The sequence below is a fragment of the Mya arenaria genome, chromosome 7, assembly GCF_026914265.1.
Source record: "Mya arenaria isolate MELC-2E11 chromosome 7, ASM2691426v1".
NCBI classification, from domain to species: Eukaryota; Metazoa; Mollusca; class Bivalvia; order Myida; family Myidae; genus Mya; species Mya arenaria.
The window spans coordinates 11,160,991-11,173,666 of record NC_069128.1 but is presented as its reverse complement, the minus strand read 5'-3'; the positions used below and the strand labels follow the sequence as shown (position 1 = coordinate 11,173,666).

The 12,676-nt window shown below is 34.1% G+C and overlaps 1 protein-coding gene across 5 annotated transcripts in view; it reads left to right on the top strand.

The window, feature by feature from the left end:
- Window positions 1-10,821, top strand: part of LOC128239958 (uncharacterized) — a 133,265-nt gene extending 122,444 nt beyond the window's left edge. For 3 of the 5 annotated variants that reach the window (XM_052956424.1, XM_052956423.1, XM_052956422.1), the window contains 13 exons: window positions 261-416; window positions 1,178-1,192; window positions 1,807-1,992; window positions 2,579-2,665; window positions 3,204-3,532; window positions 3,878-4,108; window positions 4,460-4,743; window positions 5,112-5,243; window positions 5,556-5,711; window positions 6,244-6,479; window positions 7,366-7,581; window positions 8,085-8,248; window positions 8,867-10,821. In XM_052956424.1, the coding sequence (XP_052812384.1) occupies window positions 261-416; window positions 1,178-1,192; window positions 1,807-1,992; window positions 2,579-2,665; window positions 3,204-3,532; window positions 3,878-4,108; window positions 4,460-4,743; window positions 5,112-5,243; window positions 5,556-5,711; window positions 6,244-6,479; window positions 7,366-7,581; window positions 8,085-8,248; window positions 8,867-9,176 (2,502 nt within the window). In that variant the 3' untranslated portion in view covers window positions 9,177-10,821. The remainder of the gene's footprint in view (window positions 1-260; window positions 417-1,177; window positions 1,193-1,806; window positions 1,993-2,578; window positions 2,666-3,203; window positions 3,533-3,877; window positions 4,109-4,459; window positions 4,744-5,111; window positions 5,244-5,555; window positions 5,712-6,243; window positions 6,480-7,365; window positions 7,582-8,084; window positions 8,249-8,866) is intronic. The other 2 variants (XM_052956426.1, XM_052956425.1) reach the window with 1 other exon arrangement.
- The last annotated feature ends 1,855 nt before the right edge of the window (window positions 10,822-12,676 follow it).

Sequence of the window (12,676 nt, the reverse complement as noted above, 5' to 3'; positions counted from 1 at the left end):
GACAATGATGTTTACAAGATTCAATTTTAACCAAGAGTTCATTTGACGTAGTAAAGAATGTCAACACATTGCATTTCATTTAACGATTCCTTTCACCAGGAGGCCTCTTAGGGTATATATCACTTCTTTGATAGTTCTTCTTTGATTTCAATTCAGAGGGACATGTTATGATAAATACATATGTTCAATAGCGTATATACAATTATCACAATAATATCATTCTTTCATATAATCTATTTTTGCATTCTTTGTTTTATCAGATCCTTGAACGTCGTAACAAGCGAGACACGCAGCTTGGTGAGAAACATCGTCTAGAGATGGAAGAAGAAATGACGCGGCAACAGCAGCAGAGAGACAAGCTGAACGATGAGATCGCTAGAAAGGTTGAAGAAGCTGAGTTGAAGAAGAATGTTAAGGTAAGCTAAGATCAAAACTAGGTACAGATAAGATCCGGAATATGTTAAGATGAGTTCCGAAATAGCGCTGCAGCAACAGAATCGGCATAAATATCAGTTGGTTAGAACGGTGGAGAATGATGGAAGTTAAGGTAATCTTACTGCTTAGATCAGAAATGGGGAAAGGTATGATCCGGAATGAGATAAGATGGGCTCCGAAAACGCGCAGCAGCAAACTCGGGATAAGCTTCAATATTAAATGATTACGAAGATGGAGAATGATGTAAGGTAAGGTCTTAAATCAGAAATATAGAAAGGTATGATCCGGAATGAGTTACGACAAGTTTCGTAATAAATTAAGACGATATTTGAAATAAATTAAGATGAGGTTCAAATTGATGCAGCAATAATGTTAACAAAATATTAAAGATCAGATAACTGTAAAGGTTGAAGACACTTATTGTTGGGCAAAATCAAGTTAGATCCGATTTAATTTCAAATAAAATTCGGAAATTTTGAAAATATGATCCAAAGTAAGTTTAGATAAGATCCTAATGTAACAGCAAACGAACCGAGACAAGCTTGACAATGAAATTGCTAGTAAGGTGAAGAATGCTGAGTTACAATTGATCAGTTACATTATAAGATTCGTTATAATGATTGTCAAAAGTTAGCATAAATTATACTGAGAAATGTATTTTGATTTGAAATAGTATTTTTGCTTCAATAATACACATTATGTACGATATTGGTAAATATATATTCCTAATAAATTGTTTCAGGCTATGGCATCCCAAGTAGGTCTACATGTTTGTTGAATGTGTTGTACGAAACCTAGCACTCACAAATTATGTATATATATTAAAGTGTAAATTATGTTCGTTTATGTTTTTTGTTTTGGCATTAAACGCACTAGATTGTGTTCTTTTATGGAAAAATGCTATCGATAAGTAATATGGCATGTTGATTAAACATGAACATTGTGTTGTGTGATGTAATTTATATGGTATGATTCATCCTAATTCGTCAAAAGCTTCACTAGTCCTATGAACAAAGTGTATGTTAATTCACAACTGTAACTACACATTGTCTTAACATTTGGAAATTCTTGCATAATTTTGTACCTGTGTTTGGAATAACAATTAGTAGCTGTAAGCTTGTGGAGGATATTATTTAGTGTGTTTAATAATGTTGTTTTTTTAATAATAAAATGATACAGATTCGTTAAGTAATTTGCAAAAAAATCTAGCTAAAAACGAAAGAAATAGTGTAAAACTACCATCTCATATATGAAATGTTCAAGCATACTGAATAAAGGAACTTCGCGACAGCGCATTGTTTAACTTAAAGAAATTCAAACATTTAAATCAGTTTTACACTCATTCCTCACCTTGTATCCTTTATATCACAGAATATGGATGGAGAAAAGGCAGAAAACCTTATCTACACAGTGTTGCGACAGCGTCACCTCAAGGAGGCCATACATTTAGAAGACCAACTGGCTCGTGAGATGGCGGCCGCTAAACGGCGGGCAAAGGCTGAAGTTGAGCAGAGCAGACAGAAAGAGAGAGAGGTTCTAATGCAGGCATTTGAACAGGTAAGGGCTAGTCGTGGTTTAAAATATTGCTAAATGATGAACAAAAAACAATCGAGGGGAGTAGCCTGGAAGTGATATATTCTCATGAAGAGACAGATTTTAATGCAGGCATTTGAACTAGTGAGGACAAGTTGTGGTTTGAAACAATGCTAATTGTATGTTTTGAATGTTGCTGAGTTGTGCACATAAACAATAGGAAGGAAGGGCTGGGGGCACACATGAAAGATGATATAAAAGAGCAATTAAACTTTTGCAAAGTTCATTAACATTTAGCTAAATATTATTTGTAGATGAAAGTGAATTATGTAAGCCTTTGAAAGAAGAACATACATTGAGGTATGGATTTGAAAACTGACGATGTCTCAGTGGTCAAAATAAGCACAAACTGCAAGCCATGCACTGGTAAAATTCTTGCCGGTATTGCTCAAATTCTGCAGTATTATATTATCGTTTGATTCTAGTTTTTTTTTTAAATAACGAGGCTTCTTAAATGCTGGTACTTGTGCAAAATTTCGCTGTGTTCATCCAATAGTCTATTTTTGATTACTGATTACTTAGTTTAACTCATTGTTTGTATTTGGTGTAGGAAATGATGGACCTGATTGCCAACTCGAAGGGAATGAGCGAGGAGGAACTGAAGGCCAGGAAACATGATCTCAAACGGGAACAGAAGGTAGGGACAAGATCCGAGACACAAAAACATGAATTTTGGATGCCCGATGACCCCATTCTACTTTGTATCATTTGAAAGAGTTTTATGTACAAGAAAAGGAAATGCAAATTAAATTGGAAAGTAAATTACAAACAAGGTCTTTTGGTCTTAAAAAAAATGCAAAATATGGTATTTCACGTCTGATTAAAGAGCAAAAAACATATATTATTGGTCATATTTGTAATCAGCAATAAGTTTTACGTAATTAGATAAAAAAAAATGAAGATTTTATTTTAATAAATTTCTTTTTAATGTTAAAGATAAGTGAAAAATACCAAATTTTATGCAAAAGTATTGCTTTGTGTATGTTATTACATGAGACCGGTACTTCTTCAGTTCAATTGAATTTTGATGGCTATTTCATCGACTGAACAGTTTAATTGTCTCTTGGTTTGGAAAATTGGTAGATCACAATCACAGGAAGAAAAGTATTGTCTTCCGGTATGTGCTGCATGTAATTTTCTGTTATGACTTACTTTCATGTTTTAAATATTAACAGAGGCAGAAGCGAGACTTCGACAAGCTGACCCAACAATTGGTAGAGCAAGCCGAAAAGGAAATCACGCCAAAGATGGAAATCCAACAAACGTACCAGAGGCTTGAGCTGAAAGAAAAACAGACAGGCGAGCTCTCAGACGCAATGCAGACGTATTCACCATCAGACGAGTTGAAAAAGAAATATGCTGAAGAGGCGCGGTTAGCTGCATTAGAAGCGGAGAGGTTTAGAAACGAGGTTTTGGCAAAGATGAAGGGCGATTTTGAGAAGAAGAAACAGGAAGAGATGGAGAGAGAAAAGGAAAAGCAGAGGAAATTGGCGGATCATTACAAGTAGGTTATTGATGGGGCTTATAAGTTTGATACTTTTTTCTAATAAGACTTCTGCATTTTATAGGCGCTGTGACGTGTTTTGAAAGATAACACTTTATAAATGATGGTTATGGCATATTTTACAATTTGCAGTTGCTACTAATAGCACATTTTCAAATCGAAGGATATGCAATATTATTTTGAAAAATTGATTTTTTTTATAAAATGATCATGGCATACTTGCAAATTGCAATTGTTATTAATAGCACATTTGGTTATTGAATTGTTAGGAGGCCTAAAGTTCTTTGACCTCTGGTTTTGGAATGTAACTACTGACCTTGAGTAAATTGTCATTTTTTCGCCCAGGAAACTCCAAGCCGAGCTTGAAGAAGATCAAAAGCGCGAGGAACGTCGGTTACGGGAACGCGAAGAGGAGAAACATCGTCTACGCCAGAAACAACTTGAAGAGCGACAACGCAACGAGGCAGAACAGATCCGCAAGTCGAACATGAGCGAGAGCGAGAAAGAACGATTGTTACGAGAACACGAGGAAAATATGAGCAAACTGATGGAGAACTTTACTGATGAACAACAGAGGTGAGTAAACCATATTCATTTCAACCAATGATTATGTAAACATTTGATATAGGATCTTAGTTGCCATTAAATACATTAAATGTATCAAACAGACTTTTTCCGTAATACGTTTCATAATTTGTTGTACTAAATAGCAACGAATGTTCTGATTTATTTGATCACATGACACATTTGTCGCGGAAAATAGTTCAATAATTGCTTTTTCATTTCAAAGTGTTACGTAAGACAATACGTAATTGTTGTTTTGTCTTACTATTTTTGCATACTAGAACCCAATTAGTAAGATATGATTTACATTGCGAACATGACTTTTCGAAAATTATATCAATGGTCACTTCTTTGTATCTATAGATCAAAAGCAGCCCTCGCATCAAAACTTGAAGCTCGTAAGAAGAAACGTCACGGAGCAGAGTTTGCCAAGTTCTCCAAACAGATGCAAATGGATGAGGACAACCAACAGCGTAAAAACCTCGATCAGAAGGCGCGTGAAGCTCAACTTATGGGCGAAACAAGAACGAATAAGACTGAGACGTCAGCTGTTCTGATTGGTGAATTGCCAACTGGGGCAGTTAAGCCAGGGTCACGGGAAGGTTCTGCAGGCTCTAGTTCTGGTTCCCTTGGGGTCACACTCACTGGTAGGCTATTATTTCTGATTTGTAGTGTATGTATCTTTATGCTCTTTTGCTCATTCACTTGCAGCATTTAAGATAGCTTTAATAACTGTTTACATACTCTTATTTCAACTTCTGAATTAAATGAAGACTGTAGGAGGCCACTTAAGTTTAACTTATGCTTATCACATGGCATTTTTTCAGTTCTACAAATCCATACGACAAGGCATCAAATAAATTATACGTATGCATATTCAATGATAACGAGCAAAAACTTTATTAACCTGTTAGTGGCTTCACCGCTGTCAAACAAATCCGTCTTATTTTACTTTCCTTTCTTTAAATGCTTAGCCCAGGGCATACAACTTCAGTTTTACTTATTCTTACTCCAGGTAATCAAGAACAGGACTGGGTTAACTTGTTGATGGCGTCACCACTGTTCAAGCAGATCAGCGACCTGGAAGAGATGCTGGATAAATCTGGACAGGCCTCAGATGACGAAGTTGTACGTCCGCACGTGAAAGGTTAGTAGCCGTTTTATGTATTTTTGTATAGTAACACAACTAGAGTATTTCTCACATTAATAAAGCTCTTTTGGTATTTGAAGAAATTGTAGAATATTTACCATATACTTGGGTGTTGTTGTCGGTAACATGCACAAACTTTGGCCTTGAACATAACTTCAAATAAATAGTTAAATATATTCACTTTTGTCCGAATACATTGTTGTTAGCTTGGCCAATTTAACTTTCTATATATGTGCAGCCATTCATCTTGAAAAAGCAATGAAGAAAATGAGCAAAACGTAATTAAATAAGGTGATTTAAATTTTTTAGGGGGAGACTACTCGACGCCATACCTCGATGTGAAAGATGCACAATGGACATGCAAGGGCGACCTTCAGCCAGTCGATATCAGCCAGATCTCCGCTAGTCAATTTGTCGTATACAGATTCGGTGTGTTCGTCATCAAACTGCTTCATGAACAGATCGGTAAGTGAACTCAAGAATGAAACGATTTGTAAATGAGATCGAACAGATCGGTAAGTGATCGCGAGAATAAAAAGATTGGTAAATGAGAACGAATAGATCGGTAAGTAATCGCGAGAATAAAAAGATTGGTAAATGAGAACGCACAGATCGGTAAGTAATCGCGAGAATAAAAAAAAATGTTAGTGAATGTGTTTGGTAATGTTTTCGTTTTGATGTCTCTTTAGGAAATGTTTAAATCCAAAACAATGTATGTTAATAAGAATAAGGTGTATTGCATATGTGGCAAACAGTTCAACATGTTTTAGGGTTATTTGGGAGCCGAAGAGGCTGCAAAGATTAAACTAGAAACAAACCTTACATAAACCATGTTGTTACGGTATATTTTTATTTCGGAAATCATAGTGTTTTATTAAAATTATCATCAAAGCTGTTAACGTTACTTAATTCATGACATTCAAGTAATGTATAATGAAAGTCTTATTCTTACACTTTCCGACCTGATTTGTAAAAAAAAGATTCCATTCCATTGCAGGTACCCCCCAGACTACTCTTCTCCTCGCCACAAACTTGCCTCCGAACAACTACGAGCGGAATGCCTTCAGGAATTCTGTATACTACGAGCATGCCAGGAATATCTTGTTTGTTCGTAAGGAGAGAATGGACTCGATCGGTGAATTTGTGGTTCTCATTTTACATTCAATGTCACATATCAAGTGTGGTGAAATGACTGACGATGGCAACGCACAATTCTTGAGACAATTCTATAGGGTAAGTTGCGAAGCATATTGCCATTAAGGTTGATTTGTAATACAAAGGATCCACAAATTAGCTTTACTTTGATATTATCTTTGTCAGATGTGCTAATAGCGATCTCGCAAAAACTGTGGTTTGCCGCGTTGACGAACATTTAGTTTCATATGTTTTTGAAAAAAAGTTCAGGTATATCTAATACACTTCGAAAACAAATGAGCTACCTATTATATTCAAATCAAGTTCTTGCTTTTGTAATTTGATTGTCTCTGGCAAATTAGGTTTTACATCCATAATTGGAATATGTTTAGAGTAAGAACCATTGAATTGAAAGTTTCTCTTGCAGTAAATTTGAAGCCTGATAATTAATAAATTATTGTGTGTATCTACTTGGATAACTCTTTGTTAAGTTTGGCCATTTTTCATAGAAAACATAGCTATAGTACTGTTAAAGCGTTGGCGTCGGCAATGTCCGCTGCATGTTAACACTATAACCATGTCCATAACTCCAAAACCGTTTCCAGAGATAATACGTGCATGTGAGGCATGAAAGTCCAATATCCCCATGTTTAACGATTGCTGAGTCATGCCCATTTTTCCATTGAAAAACAGCCGGTGAATGTTGGCGTTTGATCAGCGGTACTTTTGTTGTTATCTATTTTAGGTGTTTTAATAGATAGTCTCATAAGTGATGTAGTCTCATAATTAATGTATCACTTAAATATCGAAAAAATAATCATAGTGTCAAAAACGTTGTTTTGTAAAACGGCAAAATTAAAAAAAACTGTGGACGCACCTATCAAAAATAATGTCAGAGGGGAATTGTTCAACATGGCGCCTGGGTAGAATAGAGTTTGCATCTGCTTGCAATTCTCTAATGTTGTATTATATTTTTTTCTAACAGTGCCTAAAGGTCGTCTGCCAGGACATGTTCTTCTCACGTACGAAGACCACACCCACATCAAGGTCTCTGATTGGTCAACAGTCGACCAGTAGCAGGCCTGCATTGGAACAAGCACTTGCGCCACTCACAAAGAAGATGGAGGATAAAACGAACGTTGTCGGAGAGCTGGTGGATATGAAGGTCGAAGGTCCGGTACGGGGTGAATTCTCACAACAGGTATGGGTTTTGCACATATTTGAAAGTACTATTTAAGGATTTAATAATCAAAGTACATGGTTTTATCAGATAATGAGTTCTTACAATATGTATGCTTTGTTCTTGTCTCCGGGATAATCCTTTTTTCAATTCAGTTAATATAAGATAACTAAATAATATAAGATAACTAGATAATGTTTTGTTGTGTTTTTAAATAAAATCAAAAAATTCTTTTTGATGATGAGGACTGCTTCTAAAAATATTTAAGTTAGATGAATTATATTACTGGTTATTTAAAGAAAATACAGAATGCATAAATTTATGAAATTTTTGTTCGAAGTAGAGAATTCAATGTGGTTGATTCAAATACCTTGTATTACCAAACTATGTTTTCTTACTTTGATGGCATCAGTTACAAGATATGGTAATTTAGGATACTGTAAAAATATTCAGAACATTTATACACTCAAATGATAACTACATATTTAGAAAAGATGTAAAATACATACTATTTTCTTTTGCAGCAAATCAATGGCCGCATTTACGGATATGAAAACATGTCAAGCACAGCTCGATTACGGCAATACCTTGCAGCAAAGGGAGGCTACCTCGCTACATCAGACTTTATCGCAAACCGCATGGCAGAACTAAAGGGCTCAAGTCCTGTTTCAACACATTCTAGAACTAGGTGTGTATGGGTTTTAGGCTGCTAGTTGATCTAAGACTATATATTGTCATAGTTTAATGTCGTGAGCAGTGTATTTTTTAAGTGAAAATAGATGGATGTTAAAGATGGTAATTTGGTACTTAAAAGTGTTTGTAGAACACATACTTGGTATGACATTAAATACATATAAGAAGTTATGCCCATCACTATTGCTCATATAATTGCTGAAGTTATTCAACTTGGCCAACTGATAAAAACAGACAAACAGAAGTATGCACTTGCTACATTATTATTTGTATTTCTCGTTCTTTGCAACCATTAATTTACCGATACAACATTGATTAAAAGTTGACATAAGGTCTAAATGATAATTTAATTTATCAGCTCTTTGGTGTTCAATGATGTATGTGCATACTTTTGTCATGGTTGACCAGTTTAGATTTTATGCTCGCATTAAATTAATTATCGCCTAGAAGGTTAAATTTTAATATACATGTTATGTGATCACTACTTAGTGAATGGTGTATTCAATGTCATGGAATACATTTGTTAACAGAATAACATATGATGTGCAAGAATGCCATTGGCCATTGTCATCCTTTAAAAATATATGGTAACAAACGTTTTATCTTATTCCAGTCAACACAGAAGAGCACCACCACCGCCATCAATCGTCACACAGCGTGATGTCGTGGATACACAACTAGTTGAACTGCAGGGTAAAAATGACTCTCTAAACGAAGAACTTGCTGATGTGCTCAAAATGGAGGCCGGTTTACGTGAAGGCATTCGGCAAATGGAAACGGACGCATCAAATGCTAACCAGGTCAAGGCCGCTTCAGAACAACTAGAGTCGCAATTAATACGCAAAAACGATTTGTTGAAACAGATTGCTTCCCTTGAAACAGACATTTCGAAGAAAGAAAAAGAGCTGCGGTCTAAGAAATAAGTTAAAGTGAATAAGTTGACAATACTTACCATTTAAATGAATGTGCACAATATGAAATAAACAGAAATTTATTAATATTGAAAAAAGGGAGATAACATGTGATATGAATTACCTTCTTGTGTTACAATATAAGTGAAAACATGTATACATTATGCAGCTCAGTGAATGAGAGATTATGTGCACAAGACAACTTGTATACGAGATAAAAGAACAAAAAATACTTTTTAAGCATACTGTACAAGAAACAATAGATCACCAACCTTTGTAAATAATTGTCAAAAATTGAAAAAAAAGATGGAAAAAAAATGTATTTCGGGCCGGGGCCAAGTAAAAAGTATCTTTATCAAATTCCTCCCTTTAAACAACAACATTTATAACCCGATACTAGCCCCTATGTAACGGCCCCTTCATATAGAGAAACCAAACTTGAGAGAGAAATATAAATTATATCTTCATATTTGCCAATTGTTTTTAGCTGTGATATAACATTTTGATTATTTATAGAAAGTTTATCTCGAGCTAAGTTAAGTAGATCGAATGAGATATTAGAGTTAATATTATTTTTGTTAGAAATATTTGGATCAAATTGTGTATGATCTGTAATGTGCAATTCTGATATCTTTTTGAAGGCTTATATTGTGATACACATATTTATATATGAACAAAACATCCCTCTGTGTTGATTATAATAGAACTGCTATGATGATATATTGTGTATAATGAAGTGATTATGTTATGCCTTAATTCGGGTACCATTGCATATTACGCTTATTATTAATTTGATTTAAACAAACCAAGACAGACAGGAACAATAGCATTTTTTTCAATGTTGTAAAATAATTAATAGAACTGCAAAGCATTTACGAAATATTTGTATTTTTACCTGACTATTTTGACAAGATATAGAGATAAATTAATATTATTTCATTTAAAATCCAATTTTAACTGTTAATAAATTGATTTGTTTTACACTGCTATATGTCCTTATTTTGCTTAAAACAATACTTTTTCTTAAGTTTGGTTTTTGCTAAATCCATCTGACAAGATCTGTGATATTTATTGTACATTCTAAAAATATACAAGATAATCATTGAAATATGCATCACTTTCTGCAAAAAATATGTACATTTATAATATGTGAATTTCGATATAATTTGGCAATACTATTGAGATTATATTTTTCTTGTTCAACGGTGGACAAATCAGATTATCCTTTATGCTTCAAGTGAATTGAAAAGATTTAAGAACTATGCATTTTGAACTAAGTTTTTTACATTTAAGTTTAAAGCATTTGCCATATATGTATATATTCTATTTATTTACATTTGTTGTTTATTCAAAGTTTACATTTCTATGCATTTAGAAAATTTACATTCCTTTTTATTCAATATTTCATAAACAAATATGCACTTGTAATGATTCCGTCCAAACTTCTACAATATCTTGGGAATGTAATATTATGTTTGTCCACACAAGGTATAAATATTAGTAACCCAGAATTATCTTAACATCCCAGATTTGTGGGTATTTTTTGTACTTGATGTCCACTTGTTCATAAAAATCATGTTATAACTTTTACATTTGGTGATGCATTTATAAAAATATACATAATTGAAGTTATTTTGGTTAAAAATAAATGGAAAGAACTAAATTAGTGTTGTTGTTAAGGCCAATAAGCTACAGATGATTTTACTTCAAATTATCAATATTTATATACAGAAAAACAGGAATGGCCGAGAAGAAAATATACAGGAGCTCTAAAGCTTCTACAATCAGGATGAGAGCTTTTAACTTCAGAACATTGTTTTTTTGCTCTGAAATTTGTATCAAAAACAGTGGTAATTGCCGTGAAATGAATATATATATAACATTGAAACCAATTTCAGGTGGCCCCGTTACTCTGCATTGCATCCCGCATGCTCAAACAGACCCCTAGCTTATTTGAAGATGGAAAAATATCAGCTGTTAGAACCCATGAATATATTTAACTGATTTCCGTCAGGAATAGAACTTGAAAACCGTCCTCTGGTTCTGCAGTCAAGGATTTACAGTGTCATCTACGCCGCAAGCTAGAATAGCTGTTTATATAACATGTATTACATTTTCAAAAATTGAAACGAAATAATTCAGCAATTGAATAGTTATTTTTATAATCCATGGATGGCACGAAATTTGCTGTACTTAAGATTAACGTTATCATATGACTGCACCGTTTTTGCTATTAGGTAGATCTGTGAAAATTGTTTACTGTACCAAAATCAACATGATTTTAATTCATTTATTTATATAACACAATTCAAACTAAAGGGACCAGCCAAGTACACTTAATTGAACAAAGCTTCTTTTGTAAAGCACAAACAACCTAAGGACATAAAAAATAACAACAAAAAAACTAACAAACAAATAAATATTTCATTGGCATGTCAGTGTAAATTAAGTTAAAATTATATGGGGGGGGGACTTAAACCGATGTCTGGATGCCCAGTCTGAAATTAACCACATGGTACCTAAATGAACATGCTTTTTATTTCTATATTTGTTAATATACAAAACACTCAATTTAAACGGTCCGTTTCATTGTCATACCTGCTCATTTGTCGCCTAAATATATACAATGCAACGTTTACATACTTTCTTCCTGTCGCGTTTATTTTCATGTAATATTACGTCACTTTGTCGTATATACTAAGATTCCCAGTGAATTGTGAAGTCTTACACATTCCCTTCTCTGTAAAGATTTGTGGTGTTTGATGACTTATTCTAAATAATGTTTTGAGTTGACTTTGCGCTGCTTATTCTGCTTGTTACAGGCTAGTGACGGTCTGTGGTTGTAAACGTTTGCTTCTAACTGGAATTACGGATTTTGATATTCCGCTAATAAGGAACTTGGACGAGAAATATCTGATATTCGGAAAAGGAGTGTTCATATATTAATGTATAATTATCTAAAGGTTTGTCATACTGTATTTGGCCATGTAAAAATCCAAATACTACTGCGAGCAACTCACGTTCAACGTTTGCACATGCAATTTGCAAATAAGCATATCATAAGCAACACGAGGTGAATTGGAGATTAGTCTTTAGGATTTGTAAACACACCTTTGTTTTAAGGTGTAGTTTGTTATGGTGAAAAATGTTTGACTAAGTTGACAAACATTTATTGGATCTTGTGTCCCGGATGGCAAACCAATATGGAATGTTTTGTCCACCCTGTCAAAATGAGTAAGGTTGATTTGTCAACCATGCCAAAATGACGTGGAATAGTTTTTCCACCTAGTCAAAAATGCACGAGATATTTTTTCATAGAATGTTTTGTCCGGCGTCCGCAATTTCCTTTGGAGTCAAATGTTTTTCATTGCAAAAGGAATGTGTTTGCAAGCTTGCAAAATGGTTCCACCAACACCACGGTTGCTTACCTCACACCCCAGGCTAAAAATATTTCTTATTGTCAAAGTATGAAAGTACATGGCTATTTGTAACCACGTCTTTCATTCTGTTGC